Raw genomic sequence first — 17764 nt, forward strand, 5'->3', positions numbered from 1 at the left:
CCAAACACACTGACATGTCCTGTGGATTTGTGAGGTTTTAATTAAGATAATAGTCATCTCTTGTCAAAAGTGATGAAACAGGAAACTGTTGCCGGATCAAGAAGGCAGCTGTTTATGAGCTCTGCCACTGGATTAGAATTGTCACCTCTCTTATAGCAGCAGGAATGCCATCCACAGCTCAGAATGTCACAGCATTTCTCTCCCCCAGAACAACACTGTCAATTCCCTCAGTCCTTAATTTCCTGCCTTTTTCCAGCCTCTCCTCTCCACCTTTCCCCCCTCTGAGCTGCTGGGACTTGTAGATCTACTGTTCTGAACTTTGATTCCAATTTCCTCCCCTCAAGATTTGTCTTTCTCTCTTTCCAAGTCCCTTCAGTCCTCCCTCTATTCAGAATTCAAAGGAAGAGGTTCACCATCAGCCAATCAAGGAACACCAGGTAACTAACCTATCAAAGATTGGCTGTTTGTAGATCACAAAATTTCTTATCCATATTGATGGGCCTGGCACTTTGTTACATGTGCCCAGGGGAGGTGCCTGGCAGAATTCTTATAGAAAAGATATAAGAAATGATAGTGAACCAAAAATATGTGGTGCAGTATAGCTGTATGTTGGGCAGGAGTTAGGCAACTAAATATTTTCTTTTCAAAAGGGCTGTAAAGCACTATGACGCAGTATATGTCTAAGTGATATTCAGTGGTGGGCCCCGGATCCTGGTGTAACTGGTATGGTACAATGGTGCCTGGCATCCCTCATATGCACACGCCCAGCATGCATGCAAATACACGCAGCACACACATGGATCCTTATCTCCTTTGATGCCTCCACGATGCTCCAGCTGCTTGGTGGAGCATTGCGCAGGAGCCATATGCTCTGTGCGCATGCGCGGAACGGTACCCGGTTCTCCCAGCAGGCACCAGTATGCCCATACCGGGATGTATCACCTGCAACCCACCACTGGTGCTATTGCTATTATATACTTGTAGATTTGGTGAAAATGTATGTTAATAAAGTGAATAGGCTTGAAAGATGAAATACTTTATACAAATGCAGAATTAAAGACTGTTCACTGATTGTTATAAGAGTAGTATATAGTGAAATAAAGTATCCATGGGAATAAGTGGAATGTTTTATTCTTGTAATTCAAGGGTGTCCCCTTGATTAGTTAGTATATGTATTGACAAATCCGTAGGAATTTTTGTGTGCAAGGTGTGTTGGTTGTGAGTAGGAAGCTTTATCTATTTGAAGAATTTCCTGTAAATGCTAGATAGAATGTATGGTAATTTATGAATGTGGGTCTAAAAAATCTATGCATCAAAGATGAAGGTAATTGTGTTTGACATGAATGTTCTATAAAAAATGTAAGTTATAAAGCATGCCAGAAAGGTAGGGATTATTTGTGACTTTGTGCATTTTGTCAGAGTCTTTACTTGGATGAGAAAACAGAGACACTTTATGTATGATGTACAAATGCTGGAGAAAGGTGGTTCATTGCATGGTTGTTTTGCAGGTTTGTGTCTAATAAAAATGCACTCTATGATGTAGGAAAAGAAGTCTAGCTAAATTGGATAAGCTAAAATGAGAACTATATTTTTAAACAATCCAAATACAATATGAGGAAGGGAGCAGTACTGGACAGATGCTTTTAAAAGCGTTTTTGAACACATTTGCTTTTATTTTAATGTATGCTTAATTCTGGAGAAAAAACATACTTTGGACTTTCCAGTGAAGGAAATATTAATATAAAATATTATAAAGCAAAACTTTGCTTCCCAAATTTCCCATTCCTATGGGCACAGAGGCATATTAACATGAATCCTGTTGTGGACATTGTCCTCCATATTTTTATTTAATTCCATCAAAGTAGTTATTTAAAGATATTCATTTCATATTTTTTCTTTCATATTTAAATGGCTCTTTTGTCTATAGTTAGAAAATATATTCAGCTGCAGATAAAATAATGTACTGGGATGGTTTTCTTGCTACAATTATAATTTGAGCCTTCTTTTATATCAGATCCATTAAATCTTTCTATCACCACCAATAACTCTTGATTAAATTGTAGTCTCAAACTCAATTGGGTGTCATGTATCCTTATCTTGACAAAAAGTAATATTTGTTTAATAATGCTTCTTTTTCCTCTTTACTTACCACACTAGTGAGAAGTGTTTGTTTTTGTTTCTAAATAGAAAGATCAGAAGAAAATGGTTAAAAACAGGAAGACCTATGATACATTTTCAGAAATCATACTGCTGCATTTTCCAAAGTAATTTGCTGGTGGTAAAGATAGATTAGACTTCCATAAATAACTGAGCTGTTTCAGGTTCTGCCACAATTACAAATTTATCTATAATCATTTACATCCATGTTTATATACAACATGAATATTGCTTTTAGACTGAAATTTAAAGGTCATTTTAAGGATTTTATGCTGTTTACCAGGACTTTCATCCTTTTTTTTCCTTTTCCTTTGAACAATAAATCAACATGCTATAGCACCAATTGCTTTGAAATGTTCCAAATACTTTAAACTTCGGTTTCACTTTTGTTCGTAAACATTAAACGTAGTTATCTGTGAAGCATGAAGTGAGTTGAAGTGAATATTTTACAAATAATATTAACAACCCTCATTCAAGTAGTAAATTAGAAGCAATAGCAATAGCAGTTAGACTTATATACCGCTTCATAGGGCTTTCAGCCCTCTCTAAGCGGTTTACAGAGTCAGCATATCGCCCCCACAGTCTGGGTCCTCATTTCACCCACCTCGGAAGGATGGAAGGCTGTGTCAACCTTGAGCCGGTGAGATTAGAACCACTGACCTGCAGATAACAGTCAGCTGAAGTTGCCTGCATTTCCTGGAAGACTTGCACTAGTTCTTCTAAGGTGGTTCGCAATAGATTAAGTGTGCAAGCATACTGTGGGCACTGCTAGCAAACCATCATTTTTTTAAAAAATGTCAGATCTTGCATATGTGCACATATATGCACAAGCCTTTGAGGGCAGCGTTCTACAAGATGAATCTGCTTTAACATTACAAAAAAAAAGTTGTGAAAAATTATGTTTGAATGATTTGCATGAAAGAAAATGATTTTCATGACCCTGGTATCTTGTGCCTTTTATAATCAACTATGTGAGACAGGATAGGTTATTTGCAGGATCAACTCTCCCTTCTGCTCATCCTATTAGGTTAGGTTAGAATGGATGTACTTTAGATTTCTGTCCTTAAATGTTGCCACCTGATGGGACCTCAATGGCGGCCCCAGCACTTTGAAACAACTTCCCACATGATAACTGAGGGATACCTACTGTTTTAGCCTTCTAGAGGTTTATAAGACTGAGCTATCCCCACAAGCATTGGATGGAGATGAGCTATGAGGAAGTTTTTTCTGGAGTGTGCTGGGAAAGGTACTTTTGTTTTTAACCATATTTTTATGCTTATTGTGAGCCTCCTAGAGTCATTAAATCAGCCACAAGACCATATCAGTCCTATACATAATCTTATTCGCTTATATCTCCATAGGTAACTTTCAAAGCATCAAGATATTCAGTATCTCCAGATTTAAGATATGTTCTCCTTGCTTATGACATTAAACAGGTAAGCACAAATTGAAACATTAAGTACTAAAGTATATGCTATTAATTGTCTGAACAATGTTATAATGAAATAGCCTGGAATCTGAAATAAATAGGCTTTAACACAGTATACCAGTGATGGTTAACACCCCCCTTCAACGTGCCCCCCTGTGCATGTGCACATGACACCCCATGCTCTGCCTCCCCCCCCCCCGGGCATGTTCATGCGACCGCTTCATACCCTGTTTTGGACCTAGTAGGCCTGGGATCAAAAATGGGATGCAGGGGAAGGTGTCACATCCCCCCATGCCAAATTTTGGGCCCAGTAGGCCTCCATGCAGGCTCCTGGGACCAAAAATGTCCTGTAGGGGGCGCATCATCCCTCCTGTGCTCCCCCTGCCCCCATGTGCATGCACACATGTCTCCCACATGCATCCTGCCCCTGCTCATGCAAGCCAGAGATCTGCAAATCAGCTGGCAGGCAGGAGGCACACGGGCATGCATGGTGAAGCTGAATTAGGACAACGGCTCTCTCGCCCACAGAGAGGACTCTGCATGACACTTGTGGCATACATACCATTGTTTCGCCATCATAGTAGTATACTGTTAATGAGTTGGAATCAGAACTGTATTTACAGTTACTTTTTTGATTAAGTTGAATTTCAGTACAAAGGGCATTCATGTTCTGATAGAATCACTATTCTTAATGGTGTAAGAATATCCAATATTTTTACAACAATGTAACTTTATGAGATAACATTCTGACAAAGATCATCAATCAATAAACTTACTTTAAAAATAAAAGATAAATGAGAACCAGGGACATGGAGTCAGGGGAGGCAGGAGCCTCACCACTGCCATCATGAAAATAAAATAAAAGGAAAACGGCTGAGATAGTTGCTGCCAGAGTCACAGTGGATGACTCTGCTTAGTGCTTAACTGTGTAAAAAAGCTTCTAAAAAAGTGCCCTCTACAGGGGGCGGCAGAAGAATGAGGTGCCTCATTTAGTCTGACTTTATGATCACGCGAGCAAAGCTAAGCAAGGGTTAAAAGCTGAAAAATTCCTTATGTAGATGAGGCACATCGTCCTCCTGCCTCCTGTAGAAGGCGTTTTTTAGAGGCTTTTTAGAGTCTCAGGGAGCAACTACCTCAGTCTGACCTCAGAGCCTTTTTCCTTTTACATTTTTTTTTCTTTTTATGATGGCAGGCAAGAGCAGAATTAAAATCCTTTCTGAAACAGCTGGAAAAGGTGCGTGTGTGGGGAGGGGGGGAGGAATTCAAAAAGTTTGATTGCATGCAGAGCCACGTTGCCTTTTCAAACACACACACACACACACACACACACACAGCTGGATAAAAGTATATAAGCCCAGCTTCACTGATTACAAGTTTGAAAAGGCAACGTGGCTCTATCTGCAATCAAAGGCTCAGATCGGAAGGCATCAGGGGAATGGGGGGGGGGTATGGCAGAGGAGCTGCTTTCAAGACATTGGAAAATATATCCAATCCAACTTCTGTGTTTGTGTTTGTTTGAGATTGAGTGAGTGAGAGAGGGATCCAACTTCTCTGTGTGCGTGTGCCTGTTTGAGAGGGGGGGAGGGAGGGAGAGAGGAAGGAAGGAGGGGGAGGGAGAAGAAAAAGAATGAAGGAAAACTTTTTCGCAAAGGAGAAAAACAAATGCTGTCGCTTTAAATCGGAACTGAGCATGACTGGTTGTGGAATTCTGGGAGTTGAAGTCCACAAATCTAAAAAAAATTGAAACCCCTGTGTCAGTGCCTCACCAGCCATAAACCTCACTGCATGTCACTGATGAGAAATGAGTGTATCAGATCAGGAAGATTATAACTGATTTTTTTTTATGCTATGTGAGAATCTTGACTGAAACTGAACCCATCCAATGATGTTAACATTTGTTCTCTACCTGACAAAGTAAAAGCTTAAATAAAATAATTTAATTATATAAAATAAGTGATATAGGATTAATATTACCAAATTACTATGTTTCGGATTTGGCCTTGAGCTGAAGGCTCCTTTAGTAGTTTGGCTTCCCATTATAAGAGAAATACTAATTGCAGATTTCCAATTTTATATCTATTTGGTTATGACAGAAATGATAGTTGTTAGGATTATAATATAACAGTTGGGTTGGCAATATATGAATCATGTAACAATGTTGTATCTGTTTCTTTAAATCATACTATAAAATGTGATTGGTTGCTGTTTTCCTCAATCGGCCATAAGAGGAAGCCAGAATTACTGTTAGCTCTCTGTTCGTTAGATGCTGGGCTGATCTGATCTGAGTGCCGCGAGCTATTGTAAGTTTTGCAACTGCTAGCAAACTTTGTGTACTGGACTGATTGTATGATTATGGACTATGTTATTTGGATTATCCCTTAACTGAAAGACATTGATGGCTGACTGTCTTATCCATGTATGACTTGGACTGTTTTATGGACTCTGATAACTCTATTTCCACGAAAGTAAAAACCTATTTAAACTGCAGTATCTCTGTATGCTGGTTTGTGTGATCTCCAACACAATTCTAACAAAGCTTCTCTGAACATACTCGCTCTCCCAACGGGGAGCTTACCTAGCAATAGTGATGGTGATTTTCTGATTTATTGAATTCATCAATTGCTACAAAGTATTTTATCATATAGGGTTCTTTAAAAAAAAACACAACAACAGCTTGTTTTGAAATGATCATTCAGGCTACTTTCCTGGAACAAATTTTCATGCATACCTAAGAAAACCAATAATGTTATGTGCTTAGAACAAGAACAAGTGCATTTTGTTTTAATGCATTTTTTATATTATTAAAATTAAACTTAAAATAACTTTTTCTAATAAAATTCTATTGGATTGAATACTGAGAATATGAATGAAAATGGCATGGAACCTCTAATGCATTTCACAATGCACATGACATAGAATTTGCATTGCAATTTCATATCTACTATGACTGTTTTGCAATCATTGTCATTCTTGGCACAGTTCATTCTTCCACAATTCAAATGCTAGTGGAGAGCACGAGCTTACTGTACATTCCCATTATTACTATTACTGAGGAAAAGAAAAGCAGAGCAAAAAGCTGATTTATGATTTTTCAGTTGTCTTCCTAGTTATGTTCTCTTTCATCAGTTCTGAAAAAGTTTTAGAATGGTGTAGAGCAGTGGTGAAATTCAGCCGTTTCTATCCGGTTCAGGTGAACTGGTAGCGCTGGCGGCAAGAGGTTCCACCCACCCACCAGATGTCATCACATCCAGTTTTTGACGCTCTGCGCATGCACGGAAAGTCCTGTGCATGCACAGAGGAGGAACGTGTGCTCACATTTGCGAACTGGTAGCAAAGCTAGTTGATGTAGAGTTTTTATGTAACAAAGATATTTTAATTGGCACAAAATCCGGAAAAGAATTCAGAAGTCATGAGATTGGATCTTGTCTAGGTTTTAACAAAGAAGGTTAGCTCTCTTTATGGTGACTTCATGGTCTCACCATGCAGTTTCCTGGAAAATAATGCAAAAGTGATTTGTTGCTTCCTTCTTTCAGAATTTTTTTTTGCTCCTGGAAAAAAAATCTATATATTTTCAATATTGCTTTGACAGATATGTTTGCCTCATGTCTGATATACTTAGATAATTTTAAATAACAGTACATAAGCAATTACTTACAGGATGTATTCATAAACAATTAATGAACTTGAAACTATTACTGCAATTCTTAGCTTCTGAAGTGTTCTGAATTAATAGAATTAGCTGCTGTAATTAGTCAAGAAATCAATTTTCAGGATGGCTAGGACTTGCAATAGAAGTTCTTATTGGGAAGTTTTTCTCTTAATGGTTCTAGTAATTCCATATGATATATATCTTCTTTGTGTGTCATTGCCTTCAGCCAGCTAACTTTATTACTATTTATTAAATTATGTACTGTATTTCAGTCCTGAGGGCATTTGGGCAGTTATTCCATTGCATTTATTGTACATATGATCAGCTCTCCTGTGTATGCTTGTTTTGTCTATCCCCTCTCTTATTTTCTCAAACTTAAATTCTTTCAGAAAATGGGAAAATGTTCATGGACATTTTGTGTTAACCGATGTGTACCCTTCTCCCATTCCATCGATCCATTTTACCTCTGTTCAATCCAATTTATGCATTCCTTCCTTTTAAAGAAAAGGGAAAAAAGCATATAGGAAAATCCAAGAGAACAATACTTATGCTATATTTTGCATTGCCTGCCCCTCACTCAAACATTTGTTTTTATTGGTTAATTGATTTATTGATGATTGAACTACATGCAAAATACAGGTTATTTATTGTTTTTTAAAAAATAAAGCTTCCCAGTAATAGAATGTTTTACAGAACTCCAAAATATCCTATTCCCTTTCCAGATCATACTGATCTAGCAGTTTCAGCAGTAACTTCACAGAAATTTATCTTCCAGACTGAAACTGACAGTAGTTCAGAATCTTTGAGAAATAGAAATTATCTGCAACGGGTTATTTAATTATTTATTTTAATTAATTATTTGTTTAATTAATCTGAAACAGATTAATTAATTAAATAATTAGTCTGGTTTGGAGGTTCAATTTCAGGAAAACAATTAGATTACTCTGAAAATGGAATGTAATTCTAGCTAATGATAAACTTTACATATACCTATTTGTGTTGTTTAATTTCACTGTTATGGATAAATGAAACAAGCATAGTCCCACAACAATCACAATTACAATAATCCCAATCATATTCACTTTACATATTCAAGAATTTTTTGAAAAAAAATCTGAATGAGTTTAAAAAATCAATTTTTTTTTGCACATATGTTCCTCTCACCTAGTACTTTGATTTTCTTTCACTTTATATCTCAAATGTCTACATGAATATACCCTGGAGTTACTTCAACCTATAAATATATGCTATTTATCTGTTCTTTTTACTATATAATCCTGAACACAGTAAGAGTAATATTACTGTGTTCACAGTAATCAATATAAGAATTATGATCTTCAATTTTTTTAAGCCAGAAGCTCCTTGTACTTGAAAGATAAATTCTAAATAACACATTTCCTAAACAAAGTTATTGACAAAACAAACATTCATTTCCAGACATAATGAAAGGTGCATGAAAAATGCTTTCTTAAATATTAGAATAATATTTGAGAAAAAATTGAAAGCCCAATGGTTACCAGTGACATGCAGTCAGGGGAGGCAGGGGAGGCAGGGCCTCACCACAGTCATCATGAAAATAAATTAAAAGGAAAAAGGCTGAGGTAGTTGCTGCCAGAGTCACAGTGGATGACTCTGCTTAGTGCTTAACTGTTTAAAAAAGCCTCTAAAAAAAGTGCCCTCTATAGGAGGAGGCGAAGAACCACGTGCCTCATTTAGTCTATCTTTATGATCACTTGAGCAGGGTTAAAAACCGAAAAATTCCTTATGTAGATGAGGCACATGGTTATCTCGCCTCCTCCTATAGAGGGCACTTTTTAGAGGCTTTTTTTAAACAGTTAAGCAGAGTCATCCATTGGAGGTTCTGGCAGCAGCTAACCTAGCCTGACTTCAGCAGCTCTTGCATTTTTCTTTTTACATTTTTACATTTTCATCATGGCAGACAAGAGCAGAGTTGAAATCCTGCAACACAGCTGGAAAAGATATGTGGATCGGAGAGAGGGGGGAGGAATTCAAAATTAATGTAATTTGTAAGTAATTGTATAATTGTAAGTAATGTGTGTATGTGTGTGTGTGTGTGTTTTTTAGTCGCCTCTGCTGACGTGCAGGCTGGCATTTTATTTTTTATGTGGGACATAGTAGCCGGCAGGGCTTTTGGACATAGCAGCAGGCCAGGGCTTTGGGACATAGTGGCAGGGCGGCTTTTGCCTCTAGCACCAGAGCGGCAGGATGGCTTTGGTTCCATCCAGCATTGATTATTTGAAGCTTTCCATAGGTCCTCTCTGCTTTTAAAGTCTTCCATTGATCTAAGAAAGTTTTTCCTCTATGGCGGACACAGCACTGGAGTTTTAAAGCCTCTATGTCCACTCTATGGTGGACATGGCGGCAGGGCTTTAAAACCTTGACGCCGTGACCGCCATAGAGTGGGACGCATCCCACTCTATGGCGGACACGGCTCCAGGGCATCTGAATGCCCTGCTGCTGTGTCCGACATAGGGCGGCTTTTGCCTGCTTGGCTCATCAGCCATAAACCTCACCGCATGTCACTGATGGTTGCTGTTCAGTTACATTGTTCAAGCTCAACAGTTTTAAAGTACAGAACTTACTTGAATGTCAGAATAAATTGTTTATAGATAATTTCTTATAGACACTATTTATAAGCAGTTCATATTTGTCCACCTACACAATATTATTTAGTAGATGATCAGCTTTGTCAGATAACAGAAGTTCAAATTGTATAAATATTTATAAAACCAAATAAAGAATCTTAAATAATTTCTTCCTTGCATGTGAGAAATAGCAATATTAGTCTTCACTTTGCTTGCATTGTAGCATTGAAATTTTAGTAAGAAAATGTCATGTCTTTAAGATGATTTAATAATAATCTTAATGAGGATCTGAAAGTTGTGTATTTCCCTGCACTATAGTGAAACGATGGCCAGCCTTTGAAATATATTGTATGGGGGAATTTGCAAGTGGAGATTTGGGGGATGTTTTTGGAAAAAAAATAATCTATGTAAACCTTTTTATTCTAACCTGAAACACAAAGCTAAACAGATTTTGTAAAAGTATGTATTACTCATAGTTTATTCAAAATAAAAATGTCATCTGCAGGTGTATGCAAAAAAATTGATCCTTATCAATTGAATTGTTGAATTGTTTTTCCCAGGAAATCAATAGTCAAACAATGTTGGTTTGAGGTCCGAGGATTCAAGCTTCATGGATGCAATTGTATGAATCTGTGAATACATTTTAAAATGCATGTTAATGTTATGATTTGATTCTTGCAGTCATAAAAACAGTTTTAGAAAATACGAGATTTTCAGTGGCAACAGAATGCTTTCATTAAATAATTACATGATTGCTGTAATTAATGTCTGTGAATTTCCATAAATGAGAATTGATCCTTATTTGTAATGTTGAAAGGTGTTCAGTGTAAATGACAGTGTGTCAATTAACATTTCACTGAATGTACAATAAAATTGGGCAGACAACTCTTAAATCTGATGCCCATTAAGATATATATATGCTATCAGTCTTAGAATTAGTGATTTAGCAGCTTCATTAATACACATGGATCAAGTTAAGCTTATTGTAGCTCTGCTTTTCTATCCATATGCATTCATTTGAGTTGAGTTAAAGTTTAGTTTTTTAGAATGCATTTCCTGAAAGAACTGAAACAATTTTACAGTTAAAAAGAGAAAGCAAAATAAAATGGCCATTGGGGGGGGGGGGGTAAATATTTTGGTTGTAAACACAGAGGAAGGCAATATAGAATTTTCACTCATTAAAAATTCATATTTAAAATACAAACTGATTGTATTTATTACCAGAAAATATGCTGGTCTTTTGTATTTCAACCTTTTCTTTGTTATGTTTATTATTAATATAGTTTAATGAAAAAATCAAGTGGTTGAAAACATCAGGCTAAAAACCAGGAGTCTGAATTGTAGTCCTGCCTTAGGCACAAAGACAACAGGGGTGGCATGCGCAGTGCAATAAAAATTGCTGTGCACATACGCAGAAGCAAAAAACAAGATGGCGAACCAGTTCGGGGACCTGGCAGGCCTGTGTTGCTGCCGGTTCCAGCAATCCAGGCCACCAAACCACTACCGGTTCAGCTGAACTGACCCAAACTGGTAGGAACCCACCATTGTTTCTCAGCTTTAGGCAAGCCACTTGCAAAAATGCTGTCAGGAAAACATGGATGCGTGGATTTCTCTAAGTAATCATTTGGACTTTAAAGGCAACTTTATTGATATTTAGTTTGTCTAATATTGGTATCAGCTTTTAATTTTTCCTTTGAATTATCTCCTGCTTACAAGAATGCTGATAAATCAACCTCTTTCCATATCTTATTACAAAGCTCCAAAAATAATTTTAAGCAGATGACTAAAGGTAGCATAGGTTAAAATTAAAATTACATATTTAAGACAAATCTGAATTTCTCCAATCATTCTTTTTTTCTGTAATGTAATATTGGATATTCGCACAATGGATAACACCACTGTGAACATGAAGCTTTCTATGCAAGTCTTTTATTCTGGTTTATTCAATCATCTTTTCCTTTATCCGCAGGTTAAAAAATCACATAGCTTAGGAAGTAGTTTTCACAGAAAGAACAAACATTTTAATGTTCATCTTCAAAACTTTTTAAAAGATCAATTTTACAAAATGCTTTTTGTAACAGTTATTAAAGTGTTGTAAATAAAATCTGTGGGAGATTGGTACCAAGAATATGCTGCATAATATTCCAAATTTAAATAAAAGGTTATTAGTATTGATGAATATAGCTGTAAAATGAACACATAATTTTAGAGTAGATATTGATCTTAACTTTATGAACATTAATTTACTAAACAAATATGTGTTGCTGACAATCATGAATTTATCCTAGTACTATAATTTAATAGTTTATAATTTAATTATGATTTAATAGATATTATGTGTTATACTTCAAGGGTTACATTGGTGTAATTTTGGTATAATGATTAAGGGTAGAAATTAACAGAATAACAGAGTTGAAGGGACCTTGGAGGTCTCCTAGTCCAACCCCTGCTCAAGCAGGAAATCCTATATCATTTCAGACAAATGCAATCTCTTCTTAAAAAGCTTCAGTTTTGAAGCACCTTCAACTTCTGGAGGCAAATTCTTCCATTGATTAATTGTTCTGTCAGGAAATTTCTACTTAGCTCTAGTTGCTTTTTTCCTTGATTATCTTCCATCTGTTTCTTTTTTTTCCTGCCTGATATTGTAATAGGGAAAAGAAATAAACTACTTTTTTTGGGAGGGGGCTAGGTTTAAACTAGGTTTTCAAACTAGGTTTGATTTTATAATATTTGCTTGAAATTTACATATGTAATGTGAATGGGTACACTTTTTTGTTTCCAAAGCTCACAAATTGATTGCAATCCAACCCCATCAGTTTTTTTTAAAAAAATAATAATTTTTTCTTGCTTAATTCCCATTTGGAGAAAGTGAAAGCATTTGATAAATGCCTTGATAAAAGGAACAACCAACAAATTGTCAACTGCAATCACTGGACTCCCTGATGTTCACAATAAACTGTAAGATTAGATTTTAAAAATAGACTAATTTGAGAACCAAAGCTTGTGCCTGTGTTTACAGAACAGTCTATTTCCACAATAAGAAAAAAAGAAAATTAATTGGTTTGTGTAAATGAATCTTGTGTCATGAAGTATAAACCATTAGCTTCATGAAATGGCAAAAAAGCTCACATATAAGAAAAACAAATACAATTATATGCTAATTATAATCTAGTACTAGTAAATCTCCTGGCTTTTTTTGTTTTAATGAGCAAACTTTGGAGGAACAGTGTTAACAAAAGCTGTCTGTAACTAAAATTACACATTTCCAAAAAGGTAAAAAAAAATGAAGATGGGATGGGCTTGATATTATGTGTATTAATTATTTTAAATGTAGAATGCCGATATGTATATTAGCAAATTATAGTATGGTTGCTTATTATCATAGAGAGAAAAGTTAATGAGACACAAATATTTTAACACAGGGTTTCTTCCTGCTTAGTTCCGAATTTCAGAAAAAAATATTCCATTGTTATCTCATGTGTATGCCAGTACAAATAGATTAACTTCTGAATTATTAAGATGCTTTGTGCATTAAGTTCAATATATAGAAGGATATTGCATTCTGATTGTGGTGGGGATCGAGGGAGACAGAGGTATAAGCCTTGCTTAGCAACATTACCAGCATTAAAAAAGGTTGCATTTTAGACAAAGTCCACTTGGTAGAAACCAATTTAGTTGATAGTGGCATGTACACTGAGTGCTTCTATACCAGACAAATTCCTTGTGAGTTGACCCACACTTGGCCAAATACACCACTTCACTTCACTTCACTTCACTTCCATTCAATATTGATTTCAATTATATAAAATTATATTAATCACATTTAATTTTTATTGTAATTAATGTATCTTTTCTTTTTGTCTCTCTTTCCTTCTCATGTGTTGCATAACACAGTGGTGGACTTGAGTAACCTTATATAATGTATTACAGTGGATTAGTGATTTCCTAATCTAGACCAAAATGTAAAGGAACTGTACATTATAGTTGTACTGTTCTAGTCTACCATTTAAATATCAAAAGTCATTGAATTCAATATGTGTTTACAATTAATATATACAACCATTAGCAGAGAAATGCAGATCATACCAGATTTTTTAAAAGCTTCCACCTTGAAGGAGAGGTTCTACTTTTAGTTGGTAGTTACAAATTCTATTTTGAGCAATTTTGTATTTTACATGCTGCTGGTGGTGGAATGGCTATAGCAGTATTTATTTATTTAGAAAATGTATATAACTGCCCACTGAATCTCAGTAACTCTGGGCTGCTTACAAAAAATAAAAACCCAATATACAACAATAAAAATAATAACCATGGTGATTTCAAGCTGCTTGTTTAGAAGATAAATGAGAATAGGCACAATTTTAAAAAATGCAAGAGTTTGGTTTTAAGAATCAGAAAGACAATCTTCAGTCTTGAAAGATAACTAATAAACAACTAAATAAAATGCATCTGAGTGTGGAAAATAACTAGCACAGAAGGGAGAGAACATTCTACCCAATTCAATGTTTTTAACGGATTTGCAAGCCTTAGCAATATATAACAAGAGGTAAGCATCTATTTAACAAGAGGTAAGCATATAGACAAACTGATGCCATCTCCAATGGACATTGTTAAAAAGACTTTTATGTATTGTAACCATGTGAAAATCTATAACTATATACGGTGTCTTTAAAGGGTTTCTTAAATTTCTAGAAATTCAATTGAAAATTGCCCTTTTTATTCTGTCTTGAGTAGTTGCCCTACTTCAGAAATCTCTACTCTGCTTTTATATACAGTATAAGGACATCTTTCACCTCTGGACCCTATCTTGTATTCTTTTCAAGTCTTGAAAGAAAAAAGACTTATCTAGGATAATTTGTGAAATATGACACTTGTTTAACATTCCCGCTTCACATAATTTTCAGTTTATTAATATCTCTATGGAACCTGGGAATGTACCCAGTATTTCTATGGAACCTGGGATTTACCCAGTATATTCTGTAAATCAAAACTGATGAACTCCTGTCAGGAAAAAAAAAAAACCTCACCTTCTCATGTAATGTTTGCAGTGTACATTTATCAAGCAATCTTGTTAACTTTAACATATTAACTTTAATAATTTAATAATTATTTTTTAAAATTGTTTAATTAACTTTAATAATTCTTATGATTTATATAAATCTATTGAGATAAACTGTAGTGGCTCCTGTAGAAGTCATACACATGTGTGTTCTTCAGAATTCTTCACTGTGACCTGTGGCTTTCTTCATAGTGGCTATTGTTCAACTCAACATCACATCCCGGCTGATGTCCTGATATTCTCCTTCTTGTTGCTTTGGTCACTGCCATGTTGGAAGTCTTCTTAATCACAGGGAGGTGTCTTTTGGGGAATATTTTTTTTTTGGGGGGGGCTTCAAAAACGCAGCTGTGCTTCCAAGCTTATGTCAAGTACAGAAATATGAAGGAACCAGATCTATGGAACTCAGCAGCATTTATTTTTTTCCTAAATAAAAAGAAAGAGACAGAAATATTGTTTTCTGAATGTGCTAGAAATACACTTATTTCATTTAGGCTAGGAAGAAGACCTCTCAAGTGGGAATCCCAAATTGTAAGGAAAAAATAATACAATGATGAAAATTTTGTTTAGGAAATCTAGAGGGACCAAGAGCAGGGAAGGAAAGAAAGGGAAAGGAGGAAGGAAGGAAAATATGACCACACATGGTCTGCAAATCAAACAGAAACCTTTTCTGTTTGCTTATATATTCTAAATAGATTTTGTCTGTGGCTAGAATGCAGCATTGGAATGGGAAGTAAAAGTCTCCTTCTGTATCATTGTTTCTATCTACAACATTAAAATGCTATTAAGTATTTACTTCATTATATAATAAAGCGTTAGGATATAATGGTATCTGTGCTTTCTTACTCAGAAATAAAATTAGCAAAAATCAAATGTAATTAGAAATAACAACCATAATAGATGTGATTAGATGTCAGGTAATAGAGAAGTGTCAAAAAGGAAGAAAATAAACTTGAGAGACGTTCAAAGAAACTGGGATGGAAAAATATTTGTGTAATACAATAGATTCATAAAATTACAAATTACCTCTGTAACTAGTAATAAAATAGCCTATTGATACATTGAGAAGTTATATAAATGCATGTGGGATATCTATTAGGGAAAAAAATGTCCTTGCACATTATTTTTCAAAAAGGGGAAAATAATAAGGTACATTTAGATTCCAAATTAAAACCTATGGAAAAATATTTTCTAGCTAGATGAATATTTATTCTGAAATACAAATAAAATAATATTATACACATACAGAGACTGAAGTGCTGGACAATGCCCAGGTTTCTCACAATTTCTCAGAATTGCCATTTTTTGCTGAAAACAATTTCTTCCAATAAATGTATGCATGTGGTATGCCAATGCATGAAAGAGATAAGAGAATGAATGACAGAGACAAAGACACTCCCTCAAAAGGACAGAGATATGATCAATGATATATTTAAAAATATTTATCGCTTCTCGGCCTTTTGGCTAAGATCAAGTGCAGATATATTTAAAAATGTATATCACCATATCCAATAGAAACAGAGGAAGAAGAAAAAAACAGGAATGAAATTAGATACAAAGAAAATAAAACAGGTAGTTCTTGACTTACAACCATTCATTTAGCAACTGCTCAAAGTTATGATCTATATAAATCCTGACAAGAGCAACTTATGACCAATCCTCACACATATGACTGTCACAGCATCTGTACGGTCTTGTAATCATTGTTTGTTTTTTAGCAACCATCACACATTGTTTGTTTTTTAGCAACCATCACAGCATCCAGCAGTCATGTGATCACCATTTGTGATCTTTTCAGTTGGCTTCTGATGAACAAAGTCAGCAGGGAAGGTCAAATGTTACTGTTGCATGATGTCTTACTTAACGACTGGCAAAAAAGATATAAAATCAGGCACAGTCATTTAACAATTGTTATCACTTCACTACCAATTTTCTGCTTCCTATTGTGATCATTAGTTGAGGACTGCATGTAGCTGTAACAGACAGTTTCTACCCTTTAGGATCAATAATCAACAGTAAAGGAACAAACTGTGAAAAAACAGACAATAGAGTAGAGCTTGGTGTAGAATCTATGAAAGATAATCAGATGTCCAGCTATGCCTACAAAGATCAGAGTAGCACAGGCAAAAATATTCCTTGTGACTCTCTATAGAAGTGAAAGTTGAACTTTGAAGAAGCAGGATCTATTTAGAGTGAGTATTGGCATTTTTGAAATTTTAAAACTCATGAAAATGTCTTGGACAACCAAGAAAATAAATTCCTTTGTTTGAAGACAAACAAAATGAATAATCAAACAAAGTAGCTTAGAGTTCTCACTTAAGGCACAAATGACTGGGCTCAAATTATACTACTTCACACATTATACCTCTCTCTAGAGAATGCTCTAAATGTAAAAGTGGAAGAGAATAATCAACAACAAAATTAATAGACTCATTTACAGGTGCAGTGGGTACTCTGTTAGAAAACCTGAAGGATAAGGGGATAGATCTTCATGAAGAAAATCCAAGAGGCAGCATTATTCTTTATCATTATTTTGCAAGAAAAATAAAATAAAAACTATTTTCTCTTTCTTTCTTTCTTTCTTTCTTTCTTTCTTTCTTTCTTTCTTTCTTTCTTTCTTTTTCTTTCTTTCTTTCTTTTCATTCCTTCTTCTCTCTCCCTCTCTCCTTCCCTCCCTTCCTTCATCTCTCTTTCTCTCTCTCTCTCTTCCTTCTTTCCTCCTTTCCTCCCTTCCCCTCTTCCCCCTCCCCCCTACTCTACTTTCTTTCCTCACCATTCTTTTTGTCTGGCACAAAACAAAACAAAACAAAACAAAAACACATTATGATTCTTCCAAACATATTTTTTTTAATTGTCCCTTGCTCATA

At 35.3% G+C, this 17764-nt stretch overlaps 1 protein-coding gene across 1 annotated transcript in view; it reads left to right on the forward strand.

Moving 5' to 3' along the window:
• The window catches only part of DPP10 (dipeptidyl peptidase like 10), a 273664-nt gene that overhangs the window by 145656 nt on the left and 110244 nt on the right, over window positions 1–17764 (forward strand). The window contains exon 5 of the mRNA XM_087707706.1: window positions 3519–3593. Within this exon, the coding sequence (XP_087563832.1) occupies window positions 3519–3593 (75 nt within the window). The remainder of the gene's footprint in view (window positions 1–3518; window positions 3594–17764) is intronic.

Source organism: Thamnophis sirtalis, unplaced genomic scaffold (genome assembly GCF_051295495.1).
Source record: "Thamnophis sirtalis isolate CommonGarterSnake01/CBP01778 unplaced genomic scaffold, rThaSir2_p1.2 scaffold_1, whole genome shotgun sequence".
Taxonomy (NCBI): domain Eukaryota; kingdom Metazoa; phylum Chordata; class Lepidosauria; order Squamata; family Natricidae; genus Thamnophis; species Thamnophis sirtalis.